General features: G+C 47.0%; 1 protein-coding gene across 1 annotated transcript in view; it reads left to right on the top strand.

The window, feature by feature from the left end:
* Window positions 1-16,877, top strand: part of epo (erythropoietin) — a 30,831-nt gene that overhangs the window by 13,260 nt on the left and 694 nt on the right. The window contains exons 3-4 of the mRNA XM_033016336.1: window positions 1,824-1,910; window positions 8,285-8,446. Coding sequence (XP_032872227.1) covers window positions 1,824-1,910; window positions 8,285-8,446 — 249 coding nt within the window. The remainder of the gene's footprint in view (window positions 1-1,823; window positions 1,911-8,284; window positions 8,447-16,877) is intronic.

Here is a 16,877-nt window from a genome sequence, read left to right as displayed (position 1 = left end):
TCAGTTACGTAATTCTAGATAGCAGGTTCCATCAAGATGCAGATGCAGGACGGCTAGATGCAGGAAGATTGTTCCCGATGTTGGGGAAGTCCAGAACAAGGGGTCACAGTTTAAGGATAAGGGGGAAATCTTTTAGGACCGAGATGAGAAAAACATTTTTCACACAGAGAGTAGTGAATATCTGGAATTCTCTGCCACAGAAGGTAGGGATAGATTGGCACAGCACGAGGACCCAGCTGAAACTTGAACTCAGGAATAGATGAAAAGCTATACTTTATAACCTACGAACCTATCTCCATTGATGTATTACAGTTAACCCATTCCACCTCCCTTGTTTTTCTGTTGTGTTTTTTTTTGCTTTCTTTTTTATTTGTAACTTTCTACCCTCTCTTTTTCCCTCTTTCTATAAAAAATAAAAACACTAGAAGCAGAAGTAATTGATAATGGAAAATTTTAATAATGTATGACTGATGTATATGAAAAGTTTTTTTACTATAATATGTAACTACATTTTATAATATGTCTACTTCTAATAAATAAATAAAAAAAAGAAAAAAAAAGAAGGCAGTTGAGGCCAGTTCATTGGCTATATTTAAGAGGGAGTTAGATGTGGCCCTTGTGGCTAAAGGGATCAGGGGGTATGGAGAGAAGGCAGGTACAGGATACTGAGTTGGATGATCAGCCATGATCATATTGAATGGCGGTGCAGGCTCGAAGGGACGAATGGCCTACTCCTGCACCTATTTTCTATGTTTTTATGTCTAAACAAGTAAATGCAGATGCTAGTATACAAAAAAAAATGACACAAAGTGCTGGAGTAACTCAGCGAATCAGGCAGCATCTCTGGGGAACATGGATAGCGATGTTTTGGGTCAAGACCCTTCTTCAGACTCTGTCATCAACTTAGCCTCGACTTTGGAAGAAAGAGAGGGGTAGTAAACATAAAGGAGACACAAGGAACCGCAGGTGCTGGAATGCTGAGGAAAACACAAAGTCCACTTCAGAGGAACCCAAGGGCTACATGGAGAAGGAGCAAGAAGATTATGTGGAGACTGGAGGTCAACTTGGATCTGATTGAATGGCGGAGCAGCTTTGAGGAGTTGGACAGGCAACCTTTCAGTCTGAAGAAGGGGGTCACAATTCGAATTGGCACCTGTCCATTTCCTCCACAGATGTTGGCTGACCCACCATCAGAGATTCCCCATCACTTAGTGTTTGTAGAGGTGGGCGGGACATGAGACAAGAAGTTAGTAAATTGGGCTAAATAATTGAGTCTAAAGGCACAATGAGGTTGTGGGAAAGGCATGAAAGAATATGAGGTGGTAGAGGAAGTCTTTTAGGACCGAGATGAGAAAATCATTTTTTACACAGAGAGTGGTGAATCTGTGGAATTCTCTGCCATGATCATATCGAATGGCGGTGCAGGCTCGAAGGGCCGAATGGCCTCCTCCTGCACCTATTTTCTATGTTTCTATGTGACGTTTTTGGACGAGACCCTTCTTGAGACTGAAGACGTCACCCATTCCTTCTATCCAGAGTAGACAAAAATGCTAGATAAACTCAGTGGGTGCAGCAGCATCTATGGAGCGATGGAAATAGGCCCAGAGATGCTGTCTGTCCCGCTGAGTTACTACAGCATTTTGTGTCTATCATTGAATGGCGGTGCAGGCTCGAAGGGCCGAATGGCCTCTACTCCTGCACCTATTTTCTATGTTTCTATGTTTCTATGATGCCCAGCGGTTTCACTGGTCTCCTAGTGGTACCTTCAATAGATAAGGTGGAATACTGATCTTTGTCTCATTTTAACGTGTGTTTCCATTTAGAAACAATGTGAGGAGACCTGCACACTCCCAGGAAATTTCACCCTTCCGAAAACCAGCGTCAGCTACAGAGAATGGGCAGCAAAGGATGTAAGTGTATTCCTCTTCAATGTTTGCACTGATTGGCATGTATCCCAGAAGGATGCCTGGCTCAGTAATAAACTGAGCTCTCAACATTAGAGGAATTGGTGTATGAGGAAAGAGAATGTAGATTGTGTGATGGTTGACCATCAGCCATGGACTTGTTGAATGGCGGGGCATGTTAGAGGACCACTCCCTCTTCTCCCCTCTTCCTTCAGGCAAGAGGCACAGAAGTGTGAAAATACATACCTCCAGATTCAGGGACTGTTTCTTCCTAGCTGTTATCAGACAACAGAATAATAATAATAAATTTTATTTATGGGCGCCTTTCAAGAGTCTCAAGGACACCTTACAAAAATTGAGCATGTAGAGGACAAACATGTATGGGGAATGAAATAAATAGTAGAGACATGACTAGTACACCAAGTAAAGCAGAATTCAATACAAAACACAGTATGAGGCAATTAATGCACAGATGAAAAGGGACGGGGACGTGGGGCTAAGGATAGGCAGAGGTGAAGAGATGGGTCTTGAGGCGGGACTGGAAGATGGTGAGGGACACGGAATTGCGGATCAGTTGGGGGAGGGAGTTCCAGAGCCTGGGAGCTGCCCTGGAGAAGGCTCTGTCCCCAAAACTGCGGAGGTTGGACTTGTGGATGGAGAGGAGACCGGCTGATGTGGATCTGAGGGACCGTGAGGGTTGGTAGGGGGAGAGGAGGTCAGTGAGATATGGGGGGGGGGGGCAGATGGTGGAGGGCTTTGTAGGTGAGGACCAGGATTTTGTAGGTGATCCAGTGGGAGATGGGAAGCCAGTGAAGTTGTTTGAGGACTGGAGTGATGTGATGCCAGGATTTGGTGTGGGTGATGAGTCGGGCGGCTGCGTTCTGGACCAGTTGGAGTCGGTTGATGTAGGTGGAGCTGATGCCAAGGAGAAGTGAGTTGCAATAGTCCAGTCGGGAGGAGATGAAGGCATGGGTGAGTCTTTCAGCAGCGGGCGGTGTGAGAGAGGGTCTGAGTTTGGCGATGTTGCGGAGATGAAAGAAGGAGGTTTTAATGACATGGCGGATGTGAGGCTCAAGGGAGAGGGTGGAATCAAAGATCACGCCAAGGTTGCGGGCCTGGGGAGATGGGGAGACAGTGGTGCCGTCGATGGTGAGAGTGGGGTTATTGATTTTGCTAGAATCATTCTAGCAACGACTTGAGAGTGGTTCTGATCTATCAAATACCCCACTGGAGACCATCTGACTCTTTACTGGATTAAATGCTCAGGTGGGGACTAGTGTAGCTGGGACATGTTGGCCGGTGTGGGCAAGTTGGGCCGAAGGGCCTGTTTCCACGCTGTATCGCTCTAAGACTCTACAGAATGGAGATTTTATTCCTGCGTTCAACTCAAGGCCAGAATGACCAGCATTTTCCCCAGGGTGTTCTAAAGCAAAAGCAACAATGTCTGAAGAAGGGTCTCAACCCAAAACGTCACCCATTCTTCTCTCCAGAGATGCTGCCTGTCCCGCGGTGTTATTCCAGCTTTGTATCTCCAGCTTCGGTTTAAACCAGCATCTGCAGTTCCTCCCTACACATTCCTTAACATTTCTATAGCAGCTTAATAACATTTCAAAACTGATGCCTAGCAATACGGGTCAAAGTAGATGCTATTAAGCAGTGTCATAAAGGAGAGGAGAGAGCTATGGATGAGGAGGTGGCAGGAAGGGAATTCTAATGCTCAGAACATGATCAGCTGAAAGCAGGGCTGTTAATGGTGGAGCATCCAAGTAAGTAAGTTTATTGGCCAAGTATTCACATACAAGGAATTTGCCTTGGTGCTCCGCCCACAAGTAACAACATGACATACAGTGACAGTTTCGAATGACTCAGGAAACACTAAACATTAATAATAATAAAACATTCATGATAAAACACCATTGATCAAGCATGTGAACCAACAAAATACCAGATCAAAGGGAGGCGACAGATTTTTGGCTGTTGAGTAGAGCAACTACTCGTGGATAAAAACTGTTTTTATGTCTGGCTGTGGCAGCTTTGACCATCCAGAGTCCAGAGAAAAGGATCCGGAGAAAAGGATTTTCAAGATCAAAAATAGAGGGGTGCAGATACAACTGAGGAGATGGGTTTAGTTTTAACAAAGAAACATAGAAAATAGGTGCAGGAGGATGCCATTCGCCCCCTTCGAGCCAGCACCGCCATTCATTGTGATCATGGCTGATCGTCCCCTATCAATAACCCGTGCCTGCCTTCTCTCCATATCCCTTGACTCCACCAGCCCCTAGAGCTCCATCTAACTCTCTCTTAAATCTATCCAGTGACTTGGCCTCCACTGCCCTCTGTGGCAGGGAATTCCACAAATTCACAAATGAAAAAGTTTTTTCTCACCTCAGTCTTAAATGACTTCCCCTTTATTCTAAGACTGTGTGTGGCCCCTGGTTCTGGACTGGCCCAACATTGGGAACATTTTTCCTGCATCTAGCTTGCCCAGTCCTTTAATAATTTTATATGTTTCTATAAGATCATTGTCTCATTCATCCTTCTAAACTCCAGTGAATACAAGTTCTAAACTCCAGTGAATAGTTTAGAGATTCAGTGCATAAACAGGCCCTGTGGCCCACCGAGTCCGCACCGACCAGCCCAATTAACTTACAAACCGGCTGCATGTCTTTGGAATGTGGGAGGAAAGCACAAACTCCATACACACAGCACCCATAGTCAGGATCAAATCCGGGTCTCTGGGGCTGTAATGCCCCTGTCCCACTTAGGAAACCTGAACGGAAACCTCTGGAGACTTTGCGCCCCACCCAAGGTTTCCGTGCGGTTCCCAGAGGTTGCAGGTGGTTGCCGGAGGTTGCAGTTAGTGGAAGCAGGTAGGGAGACTGACCAAAACCTCCGGGAACCGCACGGAAACCTTGGGTGGGGCACAAAGTCTCCAGAGGTTTCTGTTCAGGTTTCCTAAGTGGGACAGGGGCATAAGGCAGCAAATCTGTCGCTGCCTACTCAAGAGTTCTCATTTAAAATCAACTCAAGTCTTGGACTATTTCACAGTAAAGCTGGGAACCTCTCCACTATTTCCCTTCCACTTGAAAGTGGGTAAATGTTATCCTCAGTTGAACTGAAAACGATTAGAATATGATAGGTATTATATCGATATTATAATACTTGGAAACATTTCTGAGCTATTTTGAGACATAAATACCTGGAGCAGAAACCAAAAATATCTGATTTTTTTTTCTTTCATTTTACCGTAGTAACTAAATGTTGGAACTATTCAAGAGGTGAGGCGAGAACAGTTTCAACAGTTTCAGTTTGATACGGATTATCAAATAATCCCTTTAAATAGAGGGGTGCCAAAGTTGAAAGGAGATCTGCGGGGTAACTTTTTTACATAGAGGGTGATATTTGCCAGGGTTGGTGGTTGAGGCAGATACCATAGTGGCATTTTAGAGGCTTTTGAATAGGCATATGGATGTGCAGGGAGTGGAGGGAACTGCAGATGCTGGTTTACAAAAAAAGGATACAAAATGCTGGAGTAACCCAGCGGATCACTCAGTTTCATAGAAACATAGAAAATAGGTGCAGGAGTAGGCCATTCGGCCCTTCGAGCCTGCACCGCCATTCAATATGATCATGGCTGATCATCCAACTCAGTATCCCATCCCTGCCTTCTCTCCATACCCCCTGATCCCTTTAGCCACAAGGGCCACATCTAACTCCCTCTTAAATATAGCCAATGAACTGTGTGGCCTCAACTACCTTCTGTGGCAGAGAATTCCACAGATTCACCACTCTCTGTGTAAAAAATGATTTTCTCATCTCGGTCCTAAAAGACTTCCCTCTTATCCTTAAATTGTGTGACCCCTAGTTCTGGACTTCCCCAACATCGGGAATAATCTTCCTGCATCTAGCCTGTCCAACCCCTTAAGAATTTTGTAAGTTTCTATAAGATCCTTGCCCTGTTTCCCCAGAGAATATGGATAGGAGACGTTTCGGGTCAGGATCTTTCATCAGACTGCTGAGTCTGCTGAAGGGTCCCGATCTGAAACGTCACCGATCCATGTCTTCCAGAGTTGCTGCCTGACCTCTGAAGTCTGAAGAAGGGTTTCGGCCCGAAACGTTGCCTATTTCCTTCGCTCCATAGATGCTGCTGCACCCGCTGAGTTTCCCCAGCAATTTTGTGTACCTTTGCTGCCTGACCTGCTGAGTTACTCTAGCATTTTGTGTCTGGTACTTAAACACAATCTGCGTGAATGGTGGAACAGTCTTCGGGGGATGAAATGCCAATGCCCCTGTCCCACTTAGGAAACCTGAACGGAAACCTCTGGAGACTTTGCGCCCCACCCAAGGTTTCCGTGCGGTTCCCGGAGGTTTTTGTCAGTCTCCCTACCTGCTTCCACTACCTGCAACCACCTGCAACCTCCGGCGACCGCACGGAAAGCTTGGGTGGGGCGCAAAGCCTCCAGAGGTTTCCGTTCAGGTTTCCTAAGTGGGACGGGGGCATTACTTTTACATCTTAGAGTCATAGAGCACTGAAACAGCCCTTTCGGCCCAACCTGCCCACAATGACCAACATGTCCCATCTAACACTAGTCCCACCTGTCTGTGTTTAGCCTATATCCCTCTAAACCTGTCTAAATGTTTCTTAAACGTTGGGATAGTCCCAGCCTCAACTACCTCCTCCGGCAGCTCGTTCCATACACCCACCACCCTCTGTGTGCAAAAAATAGCCCTCGGATTCCTATTAAATCTTTCCCCCCTCACCTTAAACCTATTTCCTCTGGTTCTCGATTCCCCTTCTCTGGGCTAGAGGTTCTGCGCATTTATCCCTCTCATGATTTTGTGCACTCGAGTCCAGAAATCCAAGATGGAGTGCACTGAGATTATTTGGGACCTTGAACATTTTAAAAACAAATAGGATGTTGGGCAAATGGTAAAAATTATACTGTTTCAAAGACATGCTGCCCAAACGAGCGCAAACCTATCTAACTTGGTGCAGTGCCACTGAGAGAGGTTGGGCTGAACCATAACCTGATGTGGAAGAACTTCAGTGATATGTCGAATGAATAAATCATACTGCTGTTGTCAAAGATAATTAAAATGTTGGGCCACAGGACCAGTTGATTTTTATAATGGAAGAGAATGCACAGCCGCTGTTGAGATTTGTTACAGCTTGATGAAGTGCTGGAATGCAAGGGCTGATGACTGAACTATTTGAAAGATCCTATTGCCCATGAAAGGCCATGGAGACAAGTGCTCGGACTGCAGAAGTTCCAAGCAATACTGTTATGAGGAGAGTCTACCGTGTTAGTCTCATGTTCTTTTGTCAACAAAAATCTAAATTGACCTCGTTAAATTTCACAAGATTAGCAAAGGAATTGAAAAGGCTCATAGAAACATAGAAACATAGAAAATAGGTGCAGGAGTAGGCCATTCGGCCCCTCGAGCCTGCACCGCCATTCAATATGATCATAGCTGATCATCCAACTCAGTATCCTGTACCTGCCTTCTCTCCATACCCCCTGATCCCTTTAGCCACAAGGGCCACATCTAACTCCCTCTTAAATATAGCCAATGAACTGTGGCCTCAACTACCTTCTGCGGCAGAGAATTCCACAGATTCACCACTCTCTGTGTGAAAAAAGTTTTCCTCATCTCGGTCCTAAAAGATTTCCCCCTTATCCTTAAACTGTGTGACCCCTAGTTCTGGACTTCCCCAACATCGGGAACAATCTTCCTGCATCTAGCCTGTCCAACCCCTTAAGAATTTTGTAAGTTTCTATAAGATCCCCCCTCAATCTTCTAAATTCTAGCGAGTACAAGCCGAGTCTATCCAGTCTTTCTTCATATGAAGGTCCTGACATCCCAGGAATCAGTCTGGAATCATCCAAGCACATTATTCGTAACAATAAATATCACAGGGCAAGATTCAGGAAGAGGATTTTGACACAAGAGGGTATTGATTTTAGTTTAGTTTGGTTTAGAGATACAGCGCGGAAACAGGCCCTTCGGCCCACTGGGCCCGTCCCGGCCAGCGGTCCCCGCGCATTAACACACTAGGGACAATTTTCAACCAGTTTCCTGCTTCCCTTTTCAGATGCACCAGAGAAACAAACATGTGTATCTCTGCTGATCTGCTGTATAACTGCGCATCTCACATGCATCTTCAAATCTTGCACCTAAACTCCCACCTTACAGTGCCATGCTCACGGTGGCACACCGGTAGAGTTGCTGACTTACAGCGAATGCAGTGCCGGGTTCGATCCCGACTACGGGTGCTGTCTGTGCGGAGTTTGTACGTTCTCCCCCGCGAGCTGCGTGGGTTTTCTCTGGCGCCGTGCCGCGCCTACCCATCTCCCCTAACCTTTGTGGTTTCTCCGCAGCTGAGGACGAAAGCCGAGGAGGTCCAGAGTGGCCTCAAGCTGCTTGCTGCCGCCGTCCAGAAGGCCCAGAACATGACGGTCAACAGCAACATGTTGTATTCAATAGAGAGGAGCTACAGCAACATCCGCAGCATCACGCAGATGGTGAAGAGCTTCACACCTGTGAGTAGTGCCGATACACTAGCAAGATGCGACTGAATGTAATAATAATAATAATGGATGGGATTTATATAGCGCCTTTCTAATACTCAAGGCGCTTTACATCGCATTATTCATTCACTCCTCAGTCACACTCGGTGGTGGTAAGCTACTTCTGTAGCCACAGCTGCCCTGGGGCAGACTGACGGAAGCGTGGCTGCCAATCTGCGCCTACGGCCCCTCCGACCACCACCAATCACTCACACACATTCACACACAGGCAAAGGTGGGCGAAGTGTCTTGCCCAAGGACACAACGGCAGCATGCACTCCAAGTGGGATTCGAACCGGCTACCTTCCGGTTGCCAGCCGAACACTTAGCCCATTGTGCCATCTGACGTCCCAAAATGTAGGGGAAAAGCATATGGGCGCCATTCGGTGGCGCATTGGTAGAGTCGCTGCCTCATAGCGCCAGAGTCCCGGGTTCAATCCTGGCTACAGGCGCTTGCCTGCACGTTCTCCCCGGGACCTGCGTGGGTTTTCTCCGGGATCTCCAGTTTCCTCCCACACTCCAAAGACGTGCAAGTTTGTAGGTTGATTGCCATCTGTAAATTCTGCCTAGTGTGCAGGTACTATTGCAATGCTTAAGAAACATTTAGACAGGTACATCAATAAGATAGGTTTAGAGCGATATGGGGCAAATGGAGGCAGGTGGGACTAGTGTAGATAGGACATGTTGGTCGGTGTGGGCAAGATGGGCTGAAGGGCATGTTTCCACACTGTATAATTCTATGACTCTCTACGAGTTTATAACCAGTGAAATGGTAGACAAAAATGCTGGAGAAGCTCAGCGGGTCAGGCAGCATCTATAGAGCGGAGGAAATAGGCAATGTTTCGGGTCGAGACCCTTCTTCAGACTGGGCAAGAATGGGTCAGTGCAAACTCGGTGGGCCGAAGGGCCTGTTTGGTAAAATCAAAATGCAGAATTGAATGTCAAGTCCGTTTTCAGGATGATCTCCTTGAGTTGTCCATGCCTGACTGCCACACACATTGCAGCCCGTTTCAGTGACACTACCTTATCCCTTTCTAATAAAAGCTTCATAATCACGCGCTTTAAACCAGCAACCATCTTCAAATATTGACGCTGGGAAAGATAACGGAATAGAAACATAATGAGGCTCCTTCCTGCTTGCTGTCACGTAATCCATCCAGTCGCATGCCCGGGGTCACGGGATATTGACCTTGAGAAGCCACAGCAATTATTGGGTCAGGAGCAATCTGTGTGTCTGTTAGGCTTGCTGGAATTAGTCAAGTTCAAACGCAGTCAGGACATAGATATCAACGTCAATATATTGGATTGAAATATGATTCATATTATTCAATATATCTGTCTTTTACACCTTGTTTAAGTCAACACCTTTGCCTGTGTGCGAATGTGTGTGAGTGATCGGAGGGGCCGTAGGCGCAGATTGGCAGCCACGCTTCCGTCAGTCTGCCCCAGGGCAGCTGTGGCTACAGAAGTAGCTTACCACCACCGAGTGTGACTGAGGAGTGAATGAATAATGCGATGTAAAGCACCTTGAGTATTAGAAAGGCGCTATATAAATCCCATCCATTATTATATTATTAACACCTTGTCTCTTTTAATTAATAGCCCAACTAATACCTTGATTTTCAACCGGGTTCAGTTGCATGCTGCCCAATAATTTGATCGTAGAAACATAGAAACATAGACAATAGGTGCAGGAGTAGAGGCCATTCGGCCCTTCGAGCCTGCACCGCCATTCGATATGATCATGGCTGATCATCCAACTCAGTATCCCATCCCTGCCTTCTCTCCATACCCCCTGATCCCTTTAGCCACAAGGGCCACATCTAACTCCCTGTTAAATATAACCAATGAACTGTGGCCTCAACTACCTTCTGTGGCAGAGAATTCCACAGATTCACCACTCTCTGTGTGAAAAATGTTTTTCTCAATCCCACATTCTGTCCTGGGCCTCCTCCGTTGTCAGGGTGAGGCCAAATGGGACGACAGATGGCACGATGGGCTAAGTGTTCGGCTGGCGACCGGAAGGTAGCCGGTTCGAATCCCGCTTGGAGTGCATACTGTCGTTGTGTCCTTGGGCAAGACACTTCACCCACCTTTGCCTGTGTGTGAATGTGTGTGAGTGATTGGTGGTGGTCGGAGGGGCCGTAGGCGCAGATTGGCAGCCATGCTTCCGTCAGTCTGCCCCAGGGCAGCTGTGGCTACAGAAGTAGCTTACCACCACCGAGTGTGACTGAGGAGTGAATGAATAATGCGATGTAAAGCGCCTTGAGTATTAGAAAGGCGCTATATAAATCCCATCCATTATTATTATTAAATGCAAAATGGAGAAACAATGCATTTGCTTGTCTATAGAGGGATAACATAGAACTAGTGTGAATGGGTGATTGATTAGAGATACAGCATGGAAACAGGCCCTTCGGCCCACCGGGCCCACGCCGACCATCGATCACCCCTTCACACTAGTTCGATGTTATCCAACTTTCCCATCCACTCCTTACACACTAGGGGGGCAATTTACAGAGGGCCGATTAACCTACAAACCCGCACGCCTTTGGGATGTGGGTGGAAACCTGGAACACCCGGCGGTCACGGGGAGAACGTGCAAACTCCACACGGATAGCACCCGAGGTCAGAATCGAACCTGGGTCTCTGGCGCTGTGAGGCAGCAGCTCTACCCGCTGCACCATAAATCGATGATCTAGGTTTTCAGTACAATGCTGCATTTGTTAGCGGAGCTTTTCAAAAAATATATATATACTGCCGTTCGGTTCTGAAGATATCATAGACTCCACAAATAGATTCAGGAAGAAGCTGTACTGGTTGATAAATCCTTCCAACCCCCACCGTCATCTTCGAAAACTTTGACTTCTCCTAGCTTAGGGTGGCACAGAAGCGCAGCGGGAGAGCTCGTCGGGTTCCTCCCACATCCCAAAGACATGCAGGGTTGTAGGTTCATTGGCTTCTGTGAGATGCAAAACATAGAACTGGTGTATGGGTACTCGTTGGTCGGCACTGACTGAGTGGGCCGAAGGGCCTGTTTCCACACTGTCAATTCAAGACAAGATTCAAGAGAGTTTATTGTCATGTGTCCCAGATAGGACAATGAAATTCTTGCATGCAATATAATAATAATAATGGATGGGATTTATATAGCGCCTTTCTAATACTCAAGGCGCTTTACATCGCATTATTCATTCACTCCTCAGTCACACTCGGTGGTGGTAAGCTACTTCTGTAGCCACAGCTGCCCTGGGGCAGACTGACGGAAGCGTGGCTGCCAATCTGCGCCTACGGCCCCTCTGACCACCACCAATCACTCACACACATTCACACACACAGGCAAAGGTGGGTGAAGTGTCTTGCCCAAGGACATAACGACAGTATGCACTCCAAGCGGGATTCGAACCGGCTACCTTCCGGTTGCCAGCTGAACACTTAGCCCATTGTGCCATCTGTCGTCCCTATAGTAGGCATGAGTACAATATAGTAGTCATGATACACTGTATCTCTAAACTAAACCACACGAACAAGGGGAACAAAAGTATGGGGACAGGACCACCTGGAAGTTGTCCTCCAAGCCACACATCATCCTCATAGAGTCATAGAACATGGAAACAGGCCCTTCGGCCCAACTTGCCCATCCCAACCAAAATGACCCATCTACACCAGTCGCACCTGCCTGCGTTTGGCCCTTATCCCTCTAAACCTGGTCTCTCCATACACCTGCTAAAATGTTTCTTAAATGTTGGGATAGTACCTGCCTCAACTATCTCCTCCAGCAGCTCATTTCGTACACCCACCATTTATTGTGTAAAAAAAGTTGCCCATCAGGTTCCTATTAAATCTTTCCCTGCTCATCTTAAACCACTGTCCTCTGGTACTCTGGGCCAAAGACTGCATTAACCCGATCTATTCCTCCAATGATTTTGTACACCTCTCTAAGATCACCCTCATGCTCCTGCTCTGTAAGGAATAGAGTCCCAGCTTGTTCAACCTCTCCCTGTAGCTGAGAGGTCACAAGTCCTGGCAACATCCTGGTAAATCTTCTCTGAACCCTTTCAAGCTTGCTCACCTCACTTGGAAATATAATATCACCGTTCCGCCATTGCCACGGAGAAAAAATCCTAGAACTTTCTCCCAAACAGCATGTGGGTATATCCTCCACCTCAATGGCTGCAGTTGCTTCAAGCCCTGTCCCACTGTACGAATTCATTCAAAAAGTCCTCCCGAGTATGCCCTGATTCGAACTCGGAGATTTGCGGTAATAATAATAATGGATGGGATTTATATAGCGCCTTTCTAATACTCAAGGCGCTTTACATCGCATTATTCATTCACTCCTCAGTCACACTCGGTGGTGGTAAGCTACTTCTGTAGCCACAGCTGCCCTGGGGCAGACTGACGGAAGCGTGGCTGCCAATCTGCGCCTACGGCCCCTCCGACCACCACCAATCACTCACACACATTCACACACAGGCAAAGGTGGGTGAAGTGTCTTGCCCAAGGACACAACGACAGTATGCACTCCAAGCGGGATTCGAACCGGCTTCCTTCCGGTTGCCAGCCGAACACTTAGCCCATTGCGCCACCTGTCGTCCCCTGTAATGGCCGCTGGTCGGTACTCGGGGCTCTCGTGGACATTTTTCAACATGTTGAAAAATCTTCACGAGTCTTCCCGAGCTTACCGCGTTTCCCGAGCACCTGCCGTTAGCGTTACGAGCCGCTAAGAGACGTCCCCGAGCTCCGACGTACCCGCTACGTACATTCTCCGTGCTTACCATGTGTTTGATTTTTTTTTAAACTCGGGAGGGCTCTTGGAATGAACTCTTACCGTGGGACAGGGCCATTAAGAAGGCAACACATCACCACCTTGTCAAAGGTCACTATTGCCGAGCGATTAAATGCTGGATTTTTTTTAAATCACTCCATCTAGGCAAAGAACTGGTTGGCGTGGAGCATCATAGTCTAACAGCAGAAATAGCATTAGAGTTAGTTGTTGATGGGTTGGGAGATACTTCATGCAAGTAAAATAGGGAAAAGACAAGGAAGAATATAGAATGTTTAAGAAGGAACTGCAGATGCTGGAAAAATCGAAGGTAGATAAAAATGCTGGAGAAACTCAGCGGGTGAGGCAGCATCTATGGAACGAAGGAATAGGTGACGTTGATTAGTAAGGGTGTCAGGGGTATTGGGAATAAGGCAGGGCAATGGGGTTATGAGTGAAAGATAGATCAGCCATGATTGAATGGCGGAGTAGACTTGATGGGCCGAATGCCTAATTCTTCTCCTATCACCTATGACTTTATGATCAGCCATCATTGAATGGCATTTGGGACGACAGATGGCACAATGGGCTAAGTGTTTGGCTGGCGACCGGAAGGTAGCCGGTTCGAATCCCGCTTGGAGTGCATACTGTCGTTGTGTCCTTGGGCAAGACACTTCACCCACCTTTGCCTGTGTGTGAATGTGTGTGAATGTGTGTGAGTGATTGGTGGTGGTTGGAGGGGCCGTAGGCGCAGATTGGCAGCCACGCTTCCGTCAGTCTGCCCCAGGGCAGCTGTGGCTACAGAAGTAGCTTACCACCACCGAGTGTGACTGAGGAGTGAATGAATAATGCGATGTAAAGCGCCTTGAGTATTAGAAAGGCGCTATATAAATCCCATCCATTATTATATTATTATTATTCAATGGTATATGGACACACTGATCTGTTCTGTATTTATGCCTGCAATATTCTGTTGTGCTGAGAGCAAAGCAAGAATTTCATTGTCCTATCTGGAACACATGACAATAAACTCTCTAGAATCTCTTGAATCTTGAGTAGACCCGACGGGCCAAATGGCCTCATTCTGTTCCTAAAACCTACGGCCTTATGATGCAAATGAGTCTACAAACCCACACGCCTTTGGGATGTGGGAGGAGACTGGAGCCCCATGCGGTCACAGGAAGGGCGTGCAAACTCCGTACAGACAGCACCCAAGGTCAGGATCGAACCCAGGTCTCTGGCGCTGTGTTGAGAGACACATGCAGATATTGGACAGGGGGCATCGCAGGTAGCGGTGAGATGGTGCCAGGCAGATGTGTTGGAGAATTGTGGACAGTAAATAGAACGGAATAAGGAGCGGAAAAGGGCCCGACACAATTTCCGGGATTTGTTTTGGCCCCGCTGCCTGTGTGGCCAGTGACTCTTCCCAAAACTGTGTCCACTCTTGGTCTTAATTACTGCGCTTAGATAAGGCTCAAAACCCTGGTCTCTTCCAATAAAACACAGCCCGCAGATAAGGAACGGTGAAACGTCGAAACCTTAATTAACAATGACCGTCGGCATGCCTTTTAACTAAAGCACATCGACTATTAATCTCAGAGGAGGATTTTAGACACTGCTGAAGAAAACAAGAGTGAATGAAGCCAAAATCGCCGCAAAGGGGCTTGATTGAGAATATGGTTGTAATCGGTCAGTGGTTTAGCCATCACAGCAGCTGAGATGTGAGGCATTGAACAGAATGGTAAAGGAATAGGTTCATAAGTACATACGGTCCCAGAGCAGAATTAGGCCATTCAGCCCATCAAGTCCACTCCGCCATTCAATCAATGCTGATCTATCTTACCGTCCAAGTTCAAGTTCAAGTTCAAGTGAGTTTATTGTCATGTGTCCCTGATAGGACAATGAAATTCTTGCTTTGCTTCAGCACAACAGAACATAGTAGGCATTGACTACAAAACAGATCAGTGTGTCCATATACCATGATATAAATATATACACACACATGAATAAATAAACTGATAAAGTGCAAATAACAGATAATGGGTTATTAATAATCAGAGTTTTGTCCGAGCCAGGTTTACTAGCCTGATGGCTGTGGGGAAGTAGCTATTCCTGAACCTGGTTGTTGCAGTCTTCAGGCTCCTGTACCTTCTACCTGAAGGTAGCGGGGAGATGAGTGTGTGGCCAGGATGGTGTGGGTCTTTGATGATACTGTTAGTCTTTTTGAGGCAGCGACTGCGATAGATACCCTCGATGGAAGGGAGGTCAGAGCCGATGATGGACTGGGCAGTGTTTACTACTTTTTGTAGTCTTTTCCTCTCCTGGGCGCTCAAGATGCCGAACCAAGCCACGATGCAACCGGTCAGCAAACGGTCCCAGCCCCATTCTCCTGCCTTCTCCCCGTAACCCATGACACCGTACTAATCAAGAATTTGTCCATCTCCGCCTGAAAAATATCCATTGACTTGGCCTCCACAGACGTCCATGTGGCCAGACGGCCAGAGTCACTTCCCGCTGACATTTTTGGGATCAGGGACAGTTTCATCGTTTATTCCATGTATATTAAAATCTTCCATCAAAACTCTCCATGTAAGCATTCACAATGGAGGTGATCTATGAATACAGTGGCCTGTCACAATGTGTTTGGGTAGAGTGTATAATCTCCTCTGTGCATTGGAAGAAAAGTATTTAAACTCTGGAGACCGGCTTTGTGACCATTTCAAGCTACCTGGCCATTTTAAGATCCCGATGGTTCACCTCATAATGTTTGAGGTAGTCTCTTCCCATTCACCAGGGCTCCATTTCCAACTCCCTTTGCCACAGATGGCTGTGGAGGCCAAGTCAATGGATATTTCTTAGGCAGAGATTGACAGATTCTTGATTAATAAGGGGGTTAGACAATAGACAATAGGTGCAGGAGTAGGCCATTCGGCCCTTCGAGCCAACACCGCCATCCAATGAGATCATGGCTGATCATCCACAATCAGTACCCCGTTCCTGCCTTCTCCCCATATCCCCTGACTCCGCAATCTTTAAGAGCCCTATCTAGCTCTCTCTTGAAAGTATCCAGAGAACCGGCCTCCGCCCTCTGAGGCAGAGAATTCCACACTCACAACTCTCTGTGAGAAAAAGTGTTTCCTCGTCTCCGTTCTAAATGGCTTACTCCTTATTCTTAAACTGTGTGTGTGTGGCCCCTAGTTCTGGACTCCCCCAACATCGGGAACATGTTTCCTGCCTCTAGCGTGTCCAAACCCTTAACAATCTTGTATGTTTCAATGAGATTACCTCTCATCCTTCTAAACTCCAGAGTGTACAAGCCCAGCTGCCAATAGACAATAGGTGCAGGAGTAGGCCATTTGGTCCTTCGAGCCTGCACCGCCATTCAATGTGATCATGGATGATCATCCCCAATGAGATGCCCTCTCATCCTTCAAAATTCTAGAGTGTACAAGCCCAGCTGCTCCATTCTTTGTTGGTTGTGGGGAGAAGGGCAGGAGAATGGTGTTGAGGGAGAAAGATTGAGTAGAATCGATGGGCCGAATGGCCTAAGTCTGTTCCTCTCACTTATATCTGCAGTCTCTTGTGTGCTTCGAGTTGTTGCTGATATGACACCTCGTGTGATACTCTTGTTTCCATTCA

This window comes from Amblyraja radiata, unplaced genomic scaffold (genome assembly GCF_010909765.2).
Source record: "Amblyraja radiata isolate CabotCenter1 unplaced genomic scaffold, sAmbRad1.1.pri S43, whole genome shotgun sequence".
Lineage (NCBI taxonomy): Eukaryota > Metazoa > Chordata > Chondrichthyes > Rajiformes > Rajidae > Amblyraja > Amblyraja radiata.
This window is presented reverse-complemented; position numbering and strand designations above follow the sequence as displayed.